Source organism: Pelophylax lessonae (assembly GCF_965119305.1).
Source record: "Pelophylax lessonae genome assembly, chromosome: 1".
In the NCBI taxonomy this organism is placed as follows: domain Eukaryota; kingdom Metazoa; phylum Chordata; class Amphibia; order Anura; family Ranidae; genus Pelophylax; species Pelophylax lessonae.
Genome location: NC_138768.1, coordinates 606,331,546 through 606,355,523, shown reverse-complemented (window position 1 = coordinate 606,355,523; position 23,978 = coordinate 606,331,546). Strand labels below are relative to the sequence as shown.

The 23,978-nt window shown below is 42.9% G+C and overlaps 1 protein-coding gene across 2 annotated transcripts in view; it reads right to left on the bottom strand.

Annotated features, from left to right (window-relative positions):
• The window catches only part of GSTCD (glutathione S-transferase C-terminal domain containing), a 269,194-nt gene that overhangs the window by 24,882 nt on the left and 220,334 nt on the right, over window positions 1-23,978 (bottom strand). For both annotated transcript variants that reach the window (XM_082243685.1, XM_082243684.1), the window contains exon 8: window positions 18,736-18,864. In XM_082243685.1, coding sequence (XP_082099811.1) covers window positions 18,736-18,864 — 129 coding nt within the window. The remainder of the gene's footprint in view (window positions 1-18,735; window positions 18,865-23,978) is intronic.

Below are 23,978 nucleotides of genomic sequence, written 5' to 3'. Positions count from 1 at the left end.
AGCAACACTTAAAGGATAAATTCACCTTTTGTAACATGTTGCACCCATATATACGGTGCAACATGTAATGGTGCTCCAGTCCTCGCACCCCCCTGATCCCCCGCTATGACAGTGGGTAGGGGATCCTCTCCCTGTACCTGCTACCACAATTTAGTAACAGTGGGGCTGTACAGGGCTCTGCGTCATTCATTCACAGCAATCTGTATAAATAAACCACAAGTCCCATTTTCCACCGTAGCAGATGGCTTGTAGATCTCATTGAACTGTGAGGGTGCTAATAAGTGTTCTTGTAGTTTATGGACTTTTCCTGCACTTCAGGGACTGCCTGCCTGTACTGACTGTCTGCAGGAGCCTCGCATTGCATCTGTCTGCTGATTGTGGGTGCAATAGTTTACAGGTTGCAGTGTAAAAAAATAATACACATTTTTTAGCCTGCAAAATCATGTGTATTTATTTTATTTTTTTTTACAAAAAGTGAACTTATCATTTAAAGGTTAATTAAACAATCTACACAGGTATGCTAACAACATTCATAAATAGAAATGAAAGGCAAAACATTCCCTCTGTTCTCAGCTGCACAAGAGCTGGGGGGAGGAGAAGCAGCAGCACACTGAGCTTTCCAGTGAATGGCTGTGCAGCGGGGGCGTGTCAGGACAAGTCTGATCATTGGAGGAGAGCACACTGAGTTCCCAGCATAGCGAAAGGAACTGACCACAGTGTGCTCTCCTGCTTAGTGTGGTTAATTTTTAAAGGGGAACTACAGTCTGCTCATATAATTTGTAATAAAAACATATTTACCATTCTGAAGCTTCCCTCCAACCACTTTGCATATTATTTTATATATTCTGTCATTCTGTACTTGCCAAACATGCTGTAGAAATATCCCTTCACTGGCTGCAGCCATTTTAACTCTGGGCAGCTGATGCTGCTGCCTGTTCACTTCCTGGATTTACACAGAGGCACACACACGCACATACACACATACACACACACACACACACACATATATACAGATAGACAGACACGCTCACACCACTGCTTGCCTGCACATTTCTCCTCTCTTGATGAATACTCATGGATCTCTGCAGTCTCCTGTTATCCCTGCCCTCATCCAGCCCCCTCCAGCTCTGCAGCTCTCTTTGGCTTTCCTATGACTCAACCCCTCCACCCTTGCTGGCAAACTCTCATGAGAGTGAGCCTCATGCTTAGGGCCTAGGCTTAATACCAGACAAGAAAGAGAAAGTGGGCTGTATAAGGTATTTACTGGCAGAAAAAAATGTTTTACTATCCACAGTTAAAACAACAAGGGCAGAAGATTTAAGGTGGAAAGATGAAAAAATGACTGAAGTTCATCGTTAATAGTAAAGCAGAGGGACTGACAGAAACACCAGGGATTTCGTTCTTTTTTTATTAATATCGCAAAAAAATAAAAAACGCAGAGGTGATCAAATACCACCAAAAGAAAGCTCTGTTTGTGGGAAAAAAAGAACGTACATTTTGTTTGGGTAAAGCATTGCATGACCGCGCAATTGTCAGTTAAAGTCACGCAGTGCCAAGTTTAAAAAAGTGGCCTGGTCATTGAGCAGCAAAATCTTCCGGGGCAAAAGTGGTTAAAGGTACCCAACGTTCACAAGGCACTGTTGTAGGACAGCTTTTGAAAAACAACTCATGACACAGTGACACATTATTTGGTGCCTACATGCAGTTAAAACAGTTTAATATGTAATTTGTAAGTAAAACTTACACAGAATGCAGTTTCAAAGAATGCAAAGCATCCTATTTAAGATAAAGACTGAAGTATCTGTGACCTCCCACCAGGAGAATGAGAGTCACTGACCAATGTACAGTTATGGGAAGAGGTAATCTGCTCTTCTACTATGTATAAAGATAGATATAACCATCTGACTCTTGTGTTTCTGAAGCTTTTACTAGATGAGGAGGACAGGAGAAGATGAAAGACAAAAAGCAGACCATATACTCATGATACAGTTCATTCGGGGGATGTGTGGGGGGAACATGTATACAGAAAATATTTGCTATATTTTGGTTTGTGTTCACATGTAACTGCCTAATAATCCTGCGTAGGGATGAAAGTCATCTGTTTAGTAACATAGTTATGTTTTAAGAAGTCCTTTATTTATCTTTCACATTACAGTAAACTAAGTAATCCAAATTACAAATGTGTTATCTTTTTGTATATTGTTGGGTTCATGAATGTATCCAATAATGACTTTACCAATGATGCATTCTGTGTGGGTGTTTTTAAGAACGTCTTCATAATAAACTATTATCGCAGTGACAAAATGGAATTGTAAGGTTTTAGAATTGAGTCATCTAGTATCCAGACAATATCAAAATGTCATTTCGGAAAACGACATGGGTTAACAATAACAACAGAACACAAAGTGAAAAGATAAAATAAAAAACAAAAAACAACAAAGAAAGCTGGTCATACACTGTCGGTATCACATGGATGGACAAAAATCAATCTCCTAATCAACTTATGTCTAAGGAGTCCAATTGGAAAGTTCTCAACTGAACAGATACCAATATAATAGACCAAAGTTATGCCTCCCAAGAAATCATAGATAAACTTAGAAAAGAATCCATAAAATCAAACAACTTATTACATAAAGACGTTTTAAATTACCGAAAGAATATAATTTCAATAAACATATAAAATCATCAAAATTCTATAGTTCAGATCTTATAAGAGTGTATGTCTCAACATTAAACTGTCATATCCGTCAACTGTATGTGTTTCGTGAACACAGTCGCTTTAGGACTTTGGGACGCATTGTACATGTCTACCATATAAAAAAAACTTGTTCCAAAAAAATAAACAGGTATGTTACCAAATTATATTATAAAATATAAATAAAATAGAATTCTACAACAATTGAAGAATTGTAGAATTCTATTCTATTTTATTAATATTTATGCTGTGGGCGTGAAGAGAATTTCTTCTGGGTGTGGAAGGATTTGTGTTTGGGGAATCTGTGTTGGGAGGTGGGATTTGGGGGGGGGGGAGCATTAGTGATGAGAGGAGAGACTGGAATGAAAAGGATGAGAGAATTTGTGCTGGGAGGTGGAAAATGGAGGGGAGGATTTGTGCTATGAAAGGAGATTCGGGAGGGGTTAGGATTTGTGCAAAGAGGGAGGATTTGGAGGGGAAGATAATTTGTGCCAGGAGACAAGATTTGGAGGGGGGGAAAGGGGTAGAGGATTTGTGCTGGGGGGGTTAAGGATGATTTGTGCTGGGGAGGAGGGGAGAGAATTTGTGCTCGGGGAAAGTTTTGTAGGTTGAGATGATTTGTGCTGGAGCAATCTTTTGTGCTTGTGGTGGTGGGTTAAGACTAGTGCTGAGTAGGGGGATTTTTGGGGAGAGGGAATTTGTGAGGGATACAATTAGGAAGGGGAAATGGGGGAGGGGGATTGGCTGAATGGAGGAATTTGGGGGGGGGGAATAAGATTGGTGAGGTTACTGCTGGGTAGGGGGGGATTTGGGGGAGGTGATTTGTGCTGGGGGGGAGAGAATTCGTACTGGGAGGGGGAATGTGGAGGGCTAGTCCTGGGAAAGAATATTTGGGGGGGGGATTATTAACTGGGGGAGGGAGGATTTGTGCTAGGAGGGGGATTTGAGAGGAGAATTAGTGCTGGTGGGGGATTTTGTGGAGAACAAGATGTGCTGGGGTAGAGAATTTGTGGTGGGTTGGGGGATTTGGTTGGAGGAGATAATTTGTTCTGTGGGAGAGTTAGTGCTGGGAGGGAATATTGGAGGAAGAGAACAATAGGATGCGGAGCAAGATCCTAGGACGTACACGGTGTATAATATCATTCAACACACCCAACAGGCCCACCTCAGGCGTACGTGGGACTGGTAAATGCAATTTATCATTAAAAAAAGCAAAAATAGATGTCCAGTAACTGTTAATATGGGGACAGGACCAAAACATATGGAGTAGGTCTGCTGCAGGACAGCCGCATCTAGGGCAAGCGGCTCCCGGAGCTACCCCCATACGGACCAATTTTTGAGGTGTGTAATGTAAATGATGAATGAATTTAAACTGTATCAATCTATGGTTGGAACTAATGAGGCCCTGGAAGCATACTTCCGTGGCCTCCTCCCACACCTCCTCTGACAGCTCAGGAAAGAGTGTGACCCATCGGCCCATGGCCAATTTAAATGGGTCAGCACCCGCCGCCTGCAACCTCGAGTAAAATGTAGTGACCATTTTGGTTACCCCTGGGATAGACAATAGCAGCTCCATTGGGGATTCCTCGAGCTCCATCCAGGGTCAACCCAGCAAACTGCGCACGGGCGGCGTGGTGTAGTAACAAGTATTTAAAGAAAAAACGGTTGCTCACACCATGGCGGGCCTTCAGGTCATCAAAAGAAACAAAAAGAGTAGACCGAAAGACATGGGAGACATGAGTCACCCCAAGTCCAGACCACCAGCCCGAGTCCGGATGACCATAGAGCTCGGGGAAGTTGGGATTATCCAACAACGGGGCATTGGGAGACACTGCAGGTGCCTCCGAAAGCATTGTGTTGCCAGCGTGCCAGGCCAGCCACCCAACCTCCACAGGAGAGGCCCGAGAGCAGCGCCTGGGAACCGATCTGTGGAGAGCATCCAGAGCCTGCATTTTCAAGCCATGTAAGGCCAATATGAGGGTGGCGGAGGAGTTCCCAGGAGAGTCACCAAGCCAGCCATACAAATGTGTAAGCTGGGACGCAAGAAAATATTTGTAAAATCCGGACACGCCAGGCCCTCCTGAAATTTGGAGGCCTGGAGAGAGGACCTAGCTATGCGAGGGCGGGAGCCCTGCCAGAAAAAGGAAGTGAGGGCGAAATCTATTTTGTGGAATAAACTCCTGGGCAGAAAAACAGGGGAAGCACGAAAAACATAAAGGGATTTTGGTAGGTAAATCATCTTAAAAATATTAAACCTGCCAATGAGATTCAGTGGCAGCGAAGACCAGGTACGCAGCCGAACCTCCATATGCAAAATTATAGGCTGGATATTCAAAGAGCTGTAGGTCTGGAGATCAGTATTTACCTGTATCCCAAGGTATTTAAAGGCGGGAGACAGGTGAACGCCGAAGCGCTGCAGAAAACTATAATCCGCGGGTGGGCCAAGCGGAAAAGCCACCGATTTATCCCATCCCAATCTAAGGCAAGACACCCCGCCAAACTCCTCCACCACCCCCAGCAAGGCTTCAAAAGAGGACTCACGACCATCAAGATAAATAAGTGCGTCATCCGCGTACAGCAATATTTTCTCCTCCAGGCCGTCACAAAGGATACTGCCCACCACCACCGTCTGTCGCATCGCCAGAGCCAAAGGCTCAATGGCAAGGGCAAACAGAAGCGGCGACAGAGGGCAGCTCTGCCTAGTACCTCGGTGAAGGGAAAAGGTCGCAGACACATCCTTGTTCGTACATATTCTGGCTAGCAGCCTCGAGTAGAGCAGACGTACCCAGTTAATAAACGAGAGGCCAAACCCCATTTTCGACATGACCTGCCAGAGGAAGTCCCATCTCACAGTATCGAAGGCCTTCCTAATGTCAAGAGACAACACTAGGCCACTCCTGGCCTCCGTAGCTGCAGTGTATTGATGGAAATGGAGCCGGCGGATGTTATCATACGTGCTCTTTCCAGGCATGAACCCATTCTGATCAGGGTGGACAAGAGTAGTTATAACTTTGGCGAGGCGGGTAGCTAAAAGCTTGGCAAGGATCTTCACATCACTGTTAAGCAGCGATATAGGTCGATATGAGTCACACAACAAACCATCCTTATCGGGTTTGGGTCGGACCACTATGGTCCACGTAGTCCGCCCTGGAAAGAAATGCCAGGAGCCTGCCATTCTTCCCACTATGTTCATGAAGTCTAGCTGCAAGATAGAGCTGCTTTTTACGGGTCATGTCAACCAAGTGTAGCTTAAGGGCAGTATGGGCCCCAACCAGGGCATCTCGAAGAGCAGGAGTAGGGTTAGCAGCGAACCGAGCGTGCGCAGCGGCCAAGGAGTCCTCTAGCTCACGCAAAGCAGCCCGACTGGAACAGCGATGGGCAGCAATACATGAGATGTAGGCGTCCCGGGTAGAGGCTTTAAAGGCGTCCCAGAGAGATCCCGCGGCAGAGGATTGGGCATTAAACTCCCAGTATGTGTCCATATCATGAAGGACCAGGTCTCGCAGTTCAGGTGCGGAGACCCATAGAGGACTGAGCCTCCACATCCGAAAGGCGACCCTATGGCCTAACGTCAAGTCAACCTTAAGTACAGAATGGTCTGACAGCGTCTGGGCAACATAATCTACAGAGTGGACCAATGACGTCATGTCGGGTGAAGTCAGGGCATAGTCAAGCCTGGAAAGAGCATTCTACGTTCTAGATTGGCAAGAGTAAACCCTCGCCACCGGGTATCTCAGGCGCCAGACATCCACATAGCTATAAGAGGCACACCACTGACTGAACAACCTAGACTCATGCTGGAGGGGCCTCAACCGCTCCAGGCCGGGGTCCAGAACCAAATTAAAGTCCCCTAGCAGGAGAGTGGGAACACAGGGAAAACCAGCCAACCCCACACTCAAATCAGAGAAAAAAGCAGCTGTAACAGGGGGAGACACATACACCACCACCAGGAGGAGCTGTACCGCATGAATAGTGCAAAGTAAAAAAATGTAGCGGCCATACGGGTCAGTGATCACCCTGGAACATGTAAAGGGCAACCCCTTACGGATCAGAATGGAGACCCCCCTAGTGTAATTGGAGTGGTAAGAACTGGAGACCCAATGCTTGTGCAGTGCACGGGTGCGAGAGCCAGTCAGGTGCGTCTCCTGCAAACACAGGACATGCGGCTTATGGCTCTTCAGAAAATCAAATAGCATGGCCCTCTTAAATTTAAAATTGAGACCCCTTGCATTCCAGGAGACACACGTGACCCGTGACATGGAAAAAACTTAAAGAAATCAAGGAAGGGGTGTGAACCCCAAAAAACGGTATCCCTCGACACAGTTGCATGACCCCGGGGGCAGAGGAAGGCAACAGAAAACCAGTCACACACACGCACACAGCACACACTCACACACAACCAACAATTAGACAAGGACATAAGACACAGGGGGGACAGGGCGAAAAAACTAGCCCTAGCCCCCCGGCACAAAAGGAACCAGGGAGAAAAAAGGAAGGAGGGGGGAGGGGGGAAAAAACAAAATAACCCCTCAGAATCCCCTGCCCAGACGCCCAAAAGAAAAACAAAACAAGGCGCGGGCTTTACCCCAAAACTGTAAAGCTGTCTGGAGGCGAGAGAACGTGGACAGCCAGGGTCAGCTGGCAAAGTCCAACATGGGCAGTGCCCAGAGTAAGCAAGAAAATAAAGTACTCAATCTCTAACGGCAGATGTTCAAAAAGTCAAGGGGAAAAAATTAAAAAGGGGAAACAAAACAAGGCAGCCCTGAGAACACAGAGGGGGAGCTCCCCTCACAACAGGGCAGTATGGCATCCGAACACTCCAGAAAAAACCCAAGAGGTCCTAGTCGGGAGATGGCCATCTTGATACCGAACCGAATCGTCAGCCGAGGAGACAGTTCAGGTCACAGGGGTACGGCTTCCAGATGCTCGGTCGTGGCGAGGCAGGGACTTCAACCAGGAAACAAAAGCAGCAGGAGACTGGAAGAAATGAGCTTTATCCTGATATGTGACTCGGAGGGTAGCAGGAAACATCATGGAGTATTGCATAGCCCTTTCCCAGAGCATTTGCTTGGCCTGTTGATATTTAGCCCGCAGAGTGCGGACCACTGGAGAGTAACCCGGGTAAAGAGAAACCACTGCATTATTGATCTTCAGGTTCCCCTTAAGTCTGGCAGAACGAAGGATGGAGTCTCTGTCCCTGTAGTTCAGAAAGCAAATTATCACAGTGCGGGGGGGCTGCCCACAGGGAGAGGCCTACCTGGAACCCTGTGAGCCCGTTCAATAACAAAGCATGAGGACAGGGTATTCTGGCCAAACTCCTCCTGGAACCAGCTTTCCAGGAAGGACACAGGGTCAGACCCCTCAACCCGCTCTGGCAGCCCCACCAGCCAAACATTGTTGTGGCGTAGATGGTTTTCCAAATCGTCCATCTTGTCTTCCACAGTTTTAAGTCTCCTCCCGCACTGTCTCAAGTCAGGGACCAAGGGGTGTACAGTGTCCTCTAAGTCACTAATACGACATTCAGTTTCTGTGACCCGGTCCCGGACCTTACACATGTCCTGGCGCATGATGGTAATGTCTAATTTAAGTTCTTCTACCTTCCCCATCAGGTCAGAATGGTTTACCTTGAGGGCCTGCAGGACATCCTTCAGAGTGGGTTCCCGCACCGGATCATCATCCATCCCATCCGCACCAGGGGACGTCTGGGAAAGGAGCTCTGGAGGAGCGGAGGCACCCGGTGAGGGCAGTGGAGAGGCGCCGGATGCCTCCTCAAACAGGTCCGGAGTGGAGGCCGGGGAAGGCAGAGGCATGGTAGAGCGGCGACCATCTTGACAGGACCGGGTGGTAACGCTCATCCTGGCCGGAGGCTGCTTTCTCCAATACTCCTTTCACCAATACACAGACGGAGGCGCCCAGATTAAGGTACCGAACTCCCGCAGCCGAAAAATCCAAAAAAGAAGCGTAGGATCCAAAGGATGGAGCAGGATTGCATCAAGGGGAGCTCAGAGCCGCCAAAAGCACGTCCGCTTACATGTCCCGCTAGCCACGCCCTCAACTATCTTTAGTGTAAAGAAGGACAAGGAGTCCTAGTAGTGATGGTTTTGCCCCCACAGAGACCTGAGTGTGTCGAGTGTCACATTAAATATTAATTTGATTTGGATTTCTCTTCTGTTCCTTTTGTTTTTCTTTTAACCCATGTTGTTAATTGATAAAAAATAAAATATTAACACTTCTCTTTCTGAAAAGCTTTCTTAATTTACAGTATTTTTTCACTGTATAGGTAAAAAAAATGAAATACAATTAATTCTTTATGAATAAATAAGTAGATGTTTTCTGCTATTCATGTTGTATGAGAAATGTTGTGGTTAGGACTGCTGACATAAAATAGTGACCATGTGCTGTTTTCTTTGCATGTTGTAATTTCATTTATGTATGGGGCTTCTACAGACTTGCAAAGCTGTATGTTCTGACATCAAAAGTCTCTTTCAAAAAGCTCAGCCTCCAGTGTAAAAAGCGTTAGAGATTCCTGCATTATTTTATTTTTATCACTTTGCTTATAAAAGAAGATTCTGAATATTCCAGAGTGCGGTCATCCTTTAAGATTCACAAGTGACTTGGCCAGCATCAAAAGTCTGCTCACACAACAGCATTTATGTATATAATATAAGATACATGCATGAACCAAGCATACATAATGCATACACTATGAACCCTATTAGAACTATGTCAGACCATGCCTTTGTACTCTGAACATACTTGACTGAAACGTACACTCTGCCCAGGAAATGTTTAATAAGAGGCTGGCAAATGGATGGAGTGGCAGTAGGATTATTTGTACTGTATAACATATACATTGGTTAAGAATGTTCTATTATTGCGTATTTTAATGTGTTCTTTAGTGGTAAAACACAAAAATAGAGAATTAGGATACTTCTTACAGAAAGGCATAATAATATGTAGAATATATATATATATTGCTCTATTGTACTCACTTTTGTAATGCAATGTAGCTTCCTCTTTGTATCTGAATGGGTCAAGGCTTTTTCCAGATCACTGGATACCCTGATGGATAGCTGTGATCTGTAACAGCTAAATCCTAGCAAAGCAATTGCTTTTTAAAAGAGGGGGAGGAGGGCTTGTCTAAGGTCACATCTGACTGGTTGATAAAAGTGCACTTGAACATTACTTATACACATGGCATTGTGGGTGAACGGGTCATGACAGCTTACTTTCATCACTAGGTTAAACCAGGGCTCGACAAATTTGCTATGAATCTAGGAGCCAGCTAAAAAAGTTAGGAGCCAGTTTTTTTTTTGGTAGCGTGGGTTGTCAGGGCAAGTAATTTGCGCCCCCTAACTCACTTACAGCAGAGTGGTCAGTCAATAACTCCAATGTAACGCATTACGTCAAGGTTATGGGCTGGCCAGAAAGAATGACATTAAAAACCTGTTATAGGGGAAACTCCTTTTTATGCTAATGCATCATGACTGCGGCATGTAAAATACCCTCATCTGCTGCCTATTGTAGCTTAAAGTGGAGTTCCACCCTATTTTTATACTTACCTCCATCTTCTCGCTCCGGGTCACCTGAAAAAGAAATGGATAATCGCATATTTTTTTTTTTTTTTTTTACTTACCTCGTAGCGAAGAAAAAATACTTACCTTACTTCCTTCTTCCTCGGCCGCGGCCCGTCGTCACTTCCTGGCTCTGCAATGATTCCTGGGAGCTGGACGTCATAGCTCCCAGGAATCATTGCGCCTGCACCGGCCCCGACGTCAGTTCCGGGTCGCGCGCGTCATCCCCTTCTAAACAGCTTCTGGGCATGCCCAGAAGCTGTAGAGGGATGACGCGCGCGACCCGGAAGTGACGTCGGGGCCGGCGCAGAGCATCGTGGGACCAAAGAAGGCGGAAGAGGACGCAGAAGAGGATCTCGCTGGCTTCAAGCTGCCCACATCTGAGATGGCAGCGCTGGACAAGACGTTTGCAAGGTAAGTATTTGTCCTAACAGGTAAGTGCAACCCGGGACAGATCAGAGGCTAGCCATTGTGGAATGCACTAGCCCTGACTGTCCCGGGGGTATTAAAAAAAAAAAAAAAAAAAAAAAATCCAGGGTGGAACTCCGCTTTAAGGGTGGCTGTTGGTGGGTGGCAAAAACATGTCTTTACAGCACCCAACTGCACATCTAAATAAAGCCTTTGTGACATTTTAAATAAAACAAACACAGAAAAGGATGAAAGAAGTATTCCAGCGCTGCTGATCTTCTGTTGCCTCTTTGCAGCTACTTCCTGCCTGTGGTGATTGTTGATAATACACAGGGCTTTATCAGAGGACATAAAAAGATCATTTTAAAGCATGCCAGCCTCATCTCCCCTCCTCCACCTCACAGCACACCTTAAACAACTTTGCACTATTAGAACAGCGGCTCAGTGTGTCACAGCATGGAAACATGAACACACACACAGGCAGCCCCCGTGCTCTATCCTCCACCAGAACTCTCCCCCCCTCCCTCATAGTAGTTACTGTGACAGTCTGCCTGCTAGGTCAGGTAAAGGGCACACAGGCTGCCGGGTCCCCCTCCTCCTCCTCACTCTTCTCCAAGGTCTGAACTCCCACTGTGGTCCCTGGGGGGAGGAAGACCAGCCTGATAAGGACGCTACGGGCAGCAGAAGAGAGCTCAGAGAGCAGCCATTCCGGACCGTGCTCTGGCAGAGGAGAAGAGGCCCGCCCCCTCCCCTCTCATGTTACACACAGCCGGACTTCATATTACTGCACGGCTCCAGGGAAAACACGGAGACCAGGGAGGGGGGAGAGCGAAGCATCGGCTGCCTGACACTCTGAGCTGCGTGTCCGGGCAGTCAGTCAGGAGTTGCAGAGAGTGGGCTGGCCGCAAATCAGGAGCCAGGACGCGGTTTCTGGTCGCCATGGCGACCTGGCGACCGGGGTTTGTCGAACCCTGGGTTAAACCACATTAGAAGTCAGCATTCTTCCAACATCTTTATGAGACTCGCTCTTCTGGTACCATGTTTACTCAAGCTAGGCCTTAAAAATGAGAAATTCCAGAATGACATGTGGTTGCACACCATTTCAGTTGTACGACGTGCAGAAAATAAATGTTTGTTCATTTGTTACAGCTTTAAGTAGAGGCACTGCTATAAAATTGAATTACTACAGTATATAGGTAGCTTTGGAAGGAAAAGATTTAAAACAAAAATACGGTAATAGTACGTCCATTCCCTAAGCTGAATGAGTTCAACTGCATTCATATTTATTTTTTGAGAAAAATGTTTACTTCCCACCAAAGTTGGGATTTGTTAAAACATTTTTTATAAATTATTTCTTTAATTTTGTGTTTCTCATTAGGTGTTATTTATCTTTACACCTCAAAATGCTCCATATTCTGCTAACTTTAGGACACCTCACAGCCAACTGAAGGTTAGCTGCATTTTAACCACTGTACCCGTACGTCCTTGGGTTTCAGTAGTTATAATGGGATGATGCCTGCACCTACAGGCATCATCCCGGTACCATTATTTTCAGGCGGCGATTCTGTAGAAGTCATCTGTGTGGCTAATTAGCCACTTGATCTCTTCTGCGGGTGGCGGAAGGGGGTCCCACCCCCCTCCAGCCACCTCTCCGGGGCTCTCCGGTCCCATCGCGGAGGTCGGGAGCGATGCGGCCGGCGGCGATGACTGTCTGGGACAGAGAGAGAGGAACGGACGTCTTTCCCCTCTCTCTGTAACTCTGGAAATTGGGAGCGACGAGTATTTGTCACTTCCAGTTCCCCCCCTTTGTTTACGTAGCCACCAGCGGTCTGATCGGCTGCACGGGGGGCCAGAGGAGAGATTTGGGGTCTAACAGACCCCAAATCTCTCCATAAAGAGGACCTGTCATGGCCCATGCTATCACAAGGGATGTCGTTCATCCCTTGTGATAGCAATAACGTTTTTACAAAATAAAATTAAAAAAAAAAAGTGTAAAAAGAAAAATTGGTATAAAATAAACAAAATAAAATTGAAAGAACCACCCGCCCACCATGCTTTTGCGCAAATGCGAACACATAAGTTACTCCCGCACACACATGTAAATTGTAATCTAACCACACATGTGAAGTATTGTCGCAATACGTCAGGGTGAGAGCAATAGTTCTAGCACCAGACCTCTTGTGCTACTCTAAATTGGTAACTTGTTAAGGCATTTAAAGTGTTGCCTATGGAGAATTTTAGGCACCATAGTTTATTGCCAATCCACGGGCAGACGCAATTTTAAAGCATGACATGTTAGGTATATATTTACTTGACCTAACATCATCTTTCACATTTTACAAAAAAATTGGGCTAACTTTACTGTTTTATTTTTATTCATGAATGTGTTTTTTTCCCCCGAAAAAATTGCCTTTGAAAAACCGCTGCGCAAATACCGTGTGACATAAAAAATTGCAACACACACACCATTTTATTCTATAGGGTTTCTGCTCTGTTTGGGGGGTTCTAAGTAATTTTCTAGCAAAAGAAGTAGATTTTTACATGTAGGTGCATCAAAATGTGTCAGAATAGGCTTGGGAAGGAGGTGGTTACCTAATGGATTATTCTTTCTAATCACATTAAATTTACATGTGAAATACTATACAGATATAATATTATAACTAATAAGACCTTTAGTGGGCTAATCACACCACTTTGAATAGTAAAATAGCAAATAATAGATATTAGGCAAAATACTTAATGAGCAGAGTCCTCTCGTTCCTCGTGTATTGAATTGTATTGTAACTGTACTGTCTGCCCTCACTTTGTTTGCTGCGCAAACTGCTGGCGCTATATACATATCCTGTATAATAAGCATATTAATAATAAATAATATTAGTTTGGAAGGTAAAATGGCTCCCATCTATATTTCATCTGTCTATATTTCACCCGCTCCAATCTACATATTTAGCGGATTGTCTGAAGTTTAACTTGAAGGTTTAACGATGTTTCAGGATGCAAACCGGGAAGGATGTGCCTAACATCAAACCTACAAGATTTTGCTAGACAGAACCATGGAGGTGTTGATATAGTTTTGGGGTCTGTGGTGTCACAATGAGCAGCAAAAATCTGATTAGATATTTACACTAGTGATCGACCGATATCGTTTTTTAATGCCGATACCGATATTTTGGTCATCGGATATCTGTATCGGCCGAAATTTTCGGACATATATTTTTTTTTTCACAGGTACTCCTTGTGGAGGGATCTGGGGGTCTAAAAGACCCCAAACCCCTCCTCGGCACTGAAAAGCATTCAAATGCCAAGTTTGGCTGTTTTGAATGCTGTCAGTTTTTTAATTTGGCATGGAGTACCTGGAAGTGATGTCATGAGGGGGATCTGAGGGGGAACATGGTAGTGCAGCAGCAGGGGTCTGGTCTTCAGTTTTGTCCGACACTAGGTCTGTTTCTCAGAGTCCTGTTGTTGCAGTGCAGCCTTCGGACTCTCCCTCAATCAAACAAGTACTGGAAGCGGGTGCTATGGAATGCATGATGTGTGTTCTTTGCCTGCTTGGTTTCCACCTTTCAGCTGGTTTGAAGGAAAGAATTTGGCAAGGTGAATATATAGATCTAGTAACGGTTCTCCCCCTTCAAAGGAATTTTCTCACAGAAATGACAGGAAAGATGAAAAAATGGAAGAAGACAAACATAAACCTGTGGTAAAATCCTTTTATAGCTGGTTATAAGCATTTTGCATCTATGCAAGTGTATTATATGAGGAATATCCCGAGAAGAGTTCAGCTCTATTCCGACATGTTGATTTAATCCTTGAGGCTTACAGAAGCTTTAGTGGTTATTCATGGTTACCTTCTCTCCAGTGGGGTTCCAAAGATGTTAGTCTTTGGTTGAATTTATTTTTGCCACTTTTGTTCGTCAGACCACTACGACTGCTGTAAACGTTTCAGGGAATGTAAGTAAAAAAGGAATATTTTTTGACTTCAATGACAGTCATTGCAAATGGTTAAATGTATGTAAATAAAGGCATGAGTGTGCCTTCTGTTCGGGTGCTCACCCAATTTCTAAGTGTTTTCGGAAGCTGAAGTTGGCCCAAAAAGACAATTTTCAAAATAGCATTAACACCGGTGAATATCCAAAGAATGCTCCCTTGGCTTCAATTTTACCCAAACCAGCAGATGGCTTCCCTGTTAACTGAAGGTTTTATAGTGGGTTTTCATTCACCATCTTTTGAAGGTTCGGGATGTACTAGTAATTTAAAATCAGTTAGCTAAATTTCTCTAATAGTAAAAAAGAAATTGTTTAAGGAGGTGACTGCTGGTAGAATCGAAGGCCCGTTTGATTCCCCTTATTTTGCAAATGTTCGAGTTTTGTGTTTGGGTATAGTTCCCAAGAAGGAACCAAATTAATTCAGTTTTATTCACCACCTGTCATTTCCTTTTGGCAATTCATTGAATGATCAGATAGACTCAAATTTAACTTCAGTAACCTATGTGTCTTTTGAGTCAGCCTTGCAGAAGCTGTGGATGTTAGGTCCGAATGCTTTGATGGCTAAGGCAGATATAAAGTCCGCTTTTCCTCCCGTTAGATCCAAAATGTTTTAATTCATTAGGAAATTGTTTTGAGGATAAGTTTTATTTTGACAAGTCTTGTTTTTATTTTGAAGTTTTTTCGTCATTTATAGAATGGGTAGTAAATAAAGTGGCTAATTCACAATTTATTCATGGGCCCAGAAGGGACGGATGATTGTTTTTATTTACTACAATCATTCTTTTTCAGTCTGAAATTATTTTGGTAACCCTCTGGCTGAAGAGTAGACCGTCTTTCCAATAACCACCATAGATTTCTTAGAAATTAGATTTGATGCAGTAGCATTGGAGTTTCGTCTTCCTAGTGATAAAATATACAAACTCATGCAACTAATTCAATCTTTCATAAGAAGAAAGAAACACTAAAAGAAATGCAATCAATATTAGGTCAATTAGCATTTGTGGCTAGGGTACTTCCGATGGGGAGAGTATTTTCAAGGAGGTTATATGTTTCTATCTCAGGCTTAAAGAATCTGTCATCAGACTCATCATCACATATCAGATTAACATCGGAGTATCAAAGAGAACTTTTTGGTTTGGTTAAAAAGTTTTGGAGCATTTTAATTGCAAATCTTTGTGGCGGCAGAATTTTATTTCTGACAGCAAGTTTTGCTTAGCTACTGATCCAACTGGATCGGTAGGGTTCGGGACAATTTGGAGGAGTCATTGGTGTGCTTCTACCTGGCCCATAAGGTGGATTACTAATGGCTTCTGCAAAAAAACATAGTACTACTGGAGTTATTCCCTGGAGTTATTCCCTGTTGTTTCTATTGAATTAAGGGGTTCTTAATTAGTGAATAGAGCAATATTAGTAAGTACAGAGAACAAAGGTGTGCCTTTTTGCTGTCAACTGTCTTTCCTCCAAGTCTCCACAGGTGGTTTCTTTTTTGCGTCATTTGGTTTTTCTTTGTCTGAAGTGGAACATACGGTTAAAAGCTAAGTACATCTCAGGTAAGGGGAACATAATAGCTGATGCTCTCTTTCGCCTGCAAATGGACCGATTTTTCTCTCTGATGTCGGAGGCAGACCTAGTCAGGGCTTCATGCCTGCCCCATTTATGGGAACTGATCTAATTTTTGCGAACATTCAGAATTCAGTGGCCAATTCCATTTGGGGGAATTATTCTTCTGCATGGTTATTGTGGTTATCCTATCTTCTTTACAGACTGACATTTCTACATATTCAGAACAGATAGTTTTGTTACTGTATTTCTTCCTTTATTAACAGAAAAGGAATATTCTTGGTCACATGTTAGTAAAAATCTATCTGGCATCTCCTTTTTCTACGTCTTTATAACCTTCCTGCATGTTAAAGTTTATTTTCGGTTAAACAGGCCCCTAATGGATATAGAAGGGTGCATTTAACTTAGGACAACAGATCCCCCATTACCCCTGCCATATTAACAAAATTATGTAGGATTACGAATTTGGTTTGCTCTTCTGAGAATGAAGCCACCCTTTTTAATTCAGTTTTTTCAATTGCCTTCTTTGTGGCATTCGGGGATTCTGAATTATTACCTCCATCAAAGGATAGAAGGTCAGGTATTTTGTTATCTAATGTTTTATTACTTGAAGATAGCTTAAAGATTTTTCTGCAATCTAGTAAAAATGATACTTTGGATCTCGCTAGACAAATGCCAAGATGAAAGTATCTGTCCAGTTAGGGCGTTAAGGTCATATAATAATTTAAGGCTGGAGTTATTAAGCTTATTATTCATTCACAGTGACGGTTCGCCATTAACAGGTTATCAATTTGCAGTGGTATTAAATAAATGTTTGTCGCATTTGAAGTTGAGCTTTTTAAGAAAAACTACACACTCTTTTCAAATTGGAGCAGCTAGGGGAGCTGCTTAGATTGGTCTAGAATCTAAAAGCATCATAAAAAAATAGGAAGATGGAGTTCAGACTCTTATAAACTGTATATTCGTCCTTATTATTTCATTACTCTGTTTCAGGTAATCGACGTATGGTGTGGATCCTGGGCCATTCTTACATTTTTCTGGGCGCAGAAAAGAGCGGCTGCTAGAGTTTATTCTGAAAATCTGGGCCTGTATTAATTGGCATGGATGTAGGGGAATGGTTTGGGGTGATTTTGTTTTTGAGTTAGGTAGACTTTATGTTGTTTTTCCTTCACCAGATATCCTCATAATCCACTGGGAAAATGAAGACATTTGAGTTAATCTCCAGCATAAAGGATACATTTAGGTTCCTTAAATTAGTCTCTCCTCACATACTTGTGGTATTTTCCAAAATGATACCAAGGTTAAGCTGGTTAGAATCTGTTCAATTCAAGCCACTAGAAAAAGTTTGTAAGAGAGTGCATAGAGAAGAAAAAAGTTCCTGGTCCCAGATTTGGGTATTTTATTTCATCATTATGATCTGGAAGGTGGAAGTTTGGGTATGTATTGGAATGATGGTATATATTTATCCGATGTAGGTTTGGATCTCTTTAACCTTAACCTGCAAACATGCATTGAGTTGGCCACGGTTTGGGGTTGTGATGACAGGAAGGTTGGATATTCCACTCTCCTGTTGTTGGGGATAAGTGAGAAAATGGTTAAACTAAATGCTGAATCAGCCCTTAGTGGCTGGGCTGAGTGTTGGTGATTTCTGGATAATTTTGGTTGATGAAGTTAATAAAGTTTTTCATGATATTAAAATATTTGGATTTAAACCAATAAACCAGGCTGCGGCCTATTTTGATCCAAGTTCTTATGTGTTGGTGTTTGTTTATTTTGTGCATGTTTGCAAGTTTAGCCTGGCGCCTGCGGTTCCATGTGGGCAAAAATATGGGTAGCCTTTTTGGGCCTCCTTTACCTCATGGGGCCGCGGCATCGGAATTTTAAATAATACTATACCATTTTTGAATGGGGCTTATTCTAATAGGTCAATTAAGGTCACATGACCTTGAAAGTTATAGAAGGTTAGAAGGTCTAGTGTAGATTGGTCAATTTAGGGTCATATGACCTTCAAAACCTTCTGGAAGGGCTTTTGGCCATGTTTAAACAACCTCCTGACAGAGTTTTTTGCCAGGTACCCGAGAGGATTAGTCGCAAGGAGCTCCCCTCCCAATCCCCCCCCCCCTCCTGTCGCCGCCGGTTTTTATGGTGGGTCACTTTGGTATAACAATCAAAGGGGATATGTTAGAATATGGTTAAACTAAATGCTTGATCAGCGCGAGTCTTAATTGCTGGGTTGAGCGTTGGTGATTTTTGGGTAATTTTGGATGATGAAGTTATTTGAAGTTAATAAAGTTTATGATGATATTAAAATATTTGGATTTAAACCAATAAACCAGGCTGCGGTCTATTTTGATCTAAGTTCTTTTGTGTTTGTTTCTTTTGTGCATGTTTGCAGGTTTAGCCTGATGCCTGTGGTCCTATTAATATGTGCTTGGATAAATGGTACATGTAAAAATACATTTGCAAATATTTTCTCTAATGCATACATAGCATTGCACACATTCAGATAACATACCCCAATTTTAAAGGCTCCTATAAAATAATCCAAATTGGCTTGAATAAACCAGATGTTTGATAACCCCAATCCATCACTCCTCTCCTTAGCCCGTATCAGAGACTCTTCTTTATTCTCAATCAGAACAACCTGCAGGCAGACAAGAAACAAATTATTCAGCCACAGCTGTTCCGTTAATGAATATTAAAAAATATACATGGTTTCCGCAATTATTTGAACTAAATATATATAATGCAAGATGTTCTCTTTAGAAAGTTTAGATTATCATTCTGTGGAGCATTTTCATATACTACTGTATTAGCACCATGAATTGCAGTGCTAGGGTCCTGAATTTAGTTCCTACCTGGGATCATATCTGAAAACATTTGTCTGTTCTCCAAGTGTCTGTTTGTCTTTCTGCTCACATGATGGAAATTGTAGTCACATCACAGTTCATCATGAGTGCTTTTATACTAGGGCTGGAACGATTAATCGACAACTAATCGATTATGAAAATAGTTGTCAACTTTTTTTATAATCAATTAGTTGGTCAGCTGATTAGTTGGCCTGCATACATAATGCATTTTTACATATCAGAAAATATAGTGCAGCACACATACAGCTTAGTACACCATCAATACATGTCAATATACACAGTGCAGCACACAAACAGCTCAGTACACCCTCTATTAGAGATGGCCTTGGGCGTGTCTGGGATCCCATCTGCCCAATCCTGCCAGGAAGGCGACACTGCACACGGGTAATCACAGGCAGTGAGACATTTCCTGATCTGTGCAGCTGCCAATCATGGGACAAGTAGTCCTGGCAAGGAGAAGGAAGTGATTTGAAGTGATTCTAAAGGCAGTTTTATTTTACCTTGCTATAGGGGAACTTTATATTATACTTTGTGGCTTGCTATAGGGGCACTCTTAGAACAGGAGGAGCAAGAAGCGCCAACAGGGCACCCCATAAGAGGAAGTACAAGTACTTATACTTTTTCTCAAGTACTCCCCGATATCAATTACTGATACCTATTTTTAATGTTGACATTTTTTTTTTTTTAACTAATGAAAAAATAAAAAAATATTACCATTTCTTTATGATTATGAAGAACAGTTCTTTTGTGGCTTTGAAATTGCGCTACTTCAGCGTATTTTTAAAGCTGCAGATCAGTGCAATTTGGACCTTTTCATTGCGGCTTGCGACTACCTTTAACAGAACTCAATGAAAGTCAATAAAATTGCAAAAAAAGGTATCGGTCTTAGTATCAGAGCACCCTTTCCAGCAAACTATACAATGAAAAACAGGGATATTTAGTTAACATATAGTCCATCCAGAATTTGTATTGTTAACCACTTGCCGACCGCCGCACGACTATCTACGTCGGCGGTCAGCCCCTCACAGGCAAACTAACGTAGGGCTACGTTGCTTGCTTGTGAGGGTCTAGGGAGCGAGCGCGCGCCCCCGGAGGCGCGCTCCCGCGTGGTCACGGACCCCCCCGCGCGTGTGACCAGCGGACCCGATGTCCGCCGGCCACTCGGCGATCGGCGGGGGAGAGGGAGAATGTCAGGCAGCTTGTGTAAACAAGCGACCTGTCATTCTCCTCGCTGTAAAGACACTGATCAAACGGATCTAGTATGTAGATCCGTTGATCAGTGTCCTTACAGCTCAAGCCACAGCCAATCACAGTAGAAAGCACGCCCCTAGGGACACACACAGCCCCTCCCTCCCAAGTAAAGTTAACCCCTTCACTACCAGTGTATTTTTACAGTAACAGTGCATATATATAGCACTGATTACTGTAGAAATGTCACTGGTAACCCCAAAAGTGTCAAAAATGTCAGTCAAGGGTCCGATCTGTCTGCCGCAATGTCGCAGTACCGCAAAAAAAATCGCAGATCGCCGCCATTACGCGTTAAAAAAAAAAACAACAAAAATGACAAAAATCTTTCCCTTTGTTAGTAAACGCGATAACTTTTGCGCAAACCAATCAAAATACGCTTTTTGCAATTTTTTTTACCAAACATAGGTAGCATAAAACAAATTGGCCGAAAATTTTAAAAAATTTTGATTTTTACATTTTTTTTGGGGGGAATTTCATATAAAAAATGTGAAAAATATTGCTATTTTTGCAAAATTGAAGCTCTTTTTTTGTTTATAGCGCGTGATCAAAAAATCGCACAGGTGATCAAATACCACCAAAAGAAAGATCTGTTTGTGGGAAAAAAAGGACGCCAAATTCGTTTAGGTACAGCGTCGCACGACCGCGCAATTGTCCGTTAAAGTCACGCAGTGCCGAATCGCAAAATACCCCCTGGTCGGAATGGGGGTAAAATCTTCCGGGGCTTAAGTGGTTAATATGTGGTCATACCCCTTTAGCACCTGAAAGTTTAAATACATGTGCAAGCTATTGGGATGTGAGCACAGGTATATCTTTTCTCACCATATAGATAGTTATTTGTATTTACCACTACATAGAGATATTCAAGAATAAATTGTCTTTTTTTAAACTTTACAAAACTAAATTATACGCCACACTTTCAGTTTTTTGTTTTTTTTTTTAATCAGATTAATCGAAACAATAATCGCCCAACTAATTGATCATGAAAATAATTGTTAATTGCAGCCCTATTTTTTTACATCACAACCAGTTTCAGAGCCTTGATGGACTCCTTTCTCAGGCACTATTCCCTTTTCCAAGGCAACAATCTCTGCTGCCTGAAGGAGTTCAAAGAGGCTCCAAAATGTTGCAGTTTTCCATATGATGAATGAAAATGGTAATGTTAAGTGATTTGGTGACTACAACTGCTCGAATAGGACAGTGTAATTTGTTCTTTCACTACAATACCCATACTTAAGGGCCAATTTACACCAGTCCAGTGTGCTGTGTTGTGTTAAATGCGTGCAGGTTAATGCAGACTGCGTTTTGTGGTAATATGCAAGCTCATTAAACATAATTGTAACCCCTTAGAGCCCATTCACAGAAGCCCAGTCTGCTGTGGTTTATGCTGTTTTCCTAATGTGTTATCGCGGTGCACAAGTGCTAATGGGCCCTAATTGTCCCTAGCTGTTTGAAGTGCACCTAGATACACACAAAGTTTGATGGTTTCCATCCACAGGCTGGAAGGTTAAAATAATTTTGAACTTTACTTGTAGGTTTCCAAAATCGCTAATGAGATCTCTTAAATTTAAAAGATAAAGGGGCTATGTCTTTCGGAATCTAGGTTTTCATGCTGACATTCGCTACAAAATAGCAGCTCCTACTCAATTTCAATTTCTCCTGTATGCTGGTGGCCAGACAGCTAAATCACAGCAGTATACAGTGCCTTGCAAAAGTATTCGCCCCCTTGACTTTTTACCTATATTGTTACATTACAGCCTTAAGTTCAATGTTTTGTTAATCTGAATTTTATGTGATGGATCAGAACATAATAGTCTAAGTTGGTGAAGTGATATGAGAAAAATATATACATAAAACTATTTGTTTGAAATAGAAAACAGAAAATTGGCATGTGCTTATGTATTCACCCCCTTTATTATGAAGCCTGTAAAAAGCTCTGGTGCAACCAATTACCTTCAGAAGTCACATAATTAGTGAAATGATGTCCACCTGTGTGCAATCTAAGTGTCACATGATCGGTCATTACATATACACACCTTTTTTAAAGGGCCCCAGAGGCTGCAACACCTAAGCAAGAGGCACCACTAACCAAACACTGCCATGAAGACCAAGGAACTCTCCAAACAAGTAAGGGACAATGTTTTTGAGAAGTACAAGTCAGGGTTGTTATAAAAAATATCCAAATCTTTGATGATCCCCAGGAGCCCCATCAAACCTATCATAACCAAATGGAAAGAACATGGCACAACAGCAAACCTGCCAAGAGACGGCAGCCCACCAAAACGGACCGGGCAAGGAGAGCATTAATAAGAGAGGCAGCACAGAGACCTAGGGTAACCCTGGAGGAGCTGCAGAGTTCCACAGCAGAGACTGGTGTATCTATAGGATGACAATAAGCCACATGCTCCATAGAGTTGGGCTTTATGGCAGAGTGGCCAGAAGAAAGCCATTACTTTCAACATAAAAACAAAAAATGGCACGCTTTGAGTTTGCGAAAAGGCATGTGGGAGACTCCCAAAATGTATGGAGGAAGGTGCTCTGGTCTAATGAGGCTAAAATTGAACTTTTCGGCCATCAAAGAAAAGACTATGTCTGACACAAACCAACACATCACATCAACCAAAGAACACCATCCCCACAGTGAAACATGGTGGTGGCAGCATCATGGTGTGGGGATGTTTTTCAGCAGCCGGGATTGGGAAACTGGTCAGAGTTGAGGGAAAGATGGATGGTGCTAAATACAAGGATATTCTTTAGCAAAAGCTGTACCGCTCTGTGCGTGATTAAGGATAGGATGGAGGTTCACCTTCCAGCAGGACAATGACCCCAAACACACTGCTAAAGCAACACTTGAGTGGTTTAAGGGGAAACATGTAAATGTGTTGAAATGGCCCAGTCAAAGCCCAGACCTCAATCCAATAGAAAATCTGTGGTCAGACTTAAAGATTGCTGTTCACAAGCGCAAACCATCCAACTTGAAGGAGCTGGAGCAGTTTTGCCAGGAGGAATGGGCAAAAAGCCCAGTGGTAAGATGTGGCAAGCTCATAGAGACTTATCCAAAGCGACTTGGAGCTGTGATTGATGCAAAATGTGGCTGTACAATGTTTTGACTTTAGGGGGATGAATAGTTATGCACATTGACTTTTTCTGTTATTTTGTCCTGTTTGTTGTTTGCTTCACAATTAAAAAAAAAAAAAAACATCTTCAAAGTTGTGGGCACGTTCTGTAAATTAAATTATGCAAATCCTCAAACAATCTATGGTAATTCCAGGTTGTGAGACAACAAAACACGAAAAATGCCAAAAGGGGGGAGGAGGGTGAATACTTTTGCAAGGCACTGTATGTAGATTATTCTTCATTTCTAGAGTTTAGCAGGATAAATGGCTCACTGATCACGATGTTCACTCTTACACACCAGTAATAAATTCTGTTGTTCTGTGAGTAACTTTTACCCCTTTGGAACATCTTATGACTTCAATGCCATAGAAAACAAAGGGGACTGTGGTGTATAACTCATCTTATATCTCATTACAAGATGTTATGTTTTCCAATATACAGGCGGTCCCCGGGTTACGAACAAGTTAGGGACTATAGTTTTGTTCTTAAGTCGAATTTGTTTGTAAGTCAGAACAGGTACAATTTT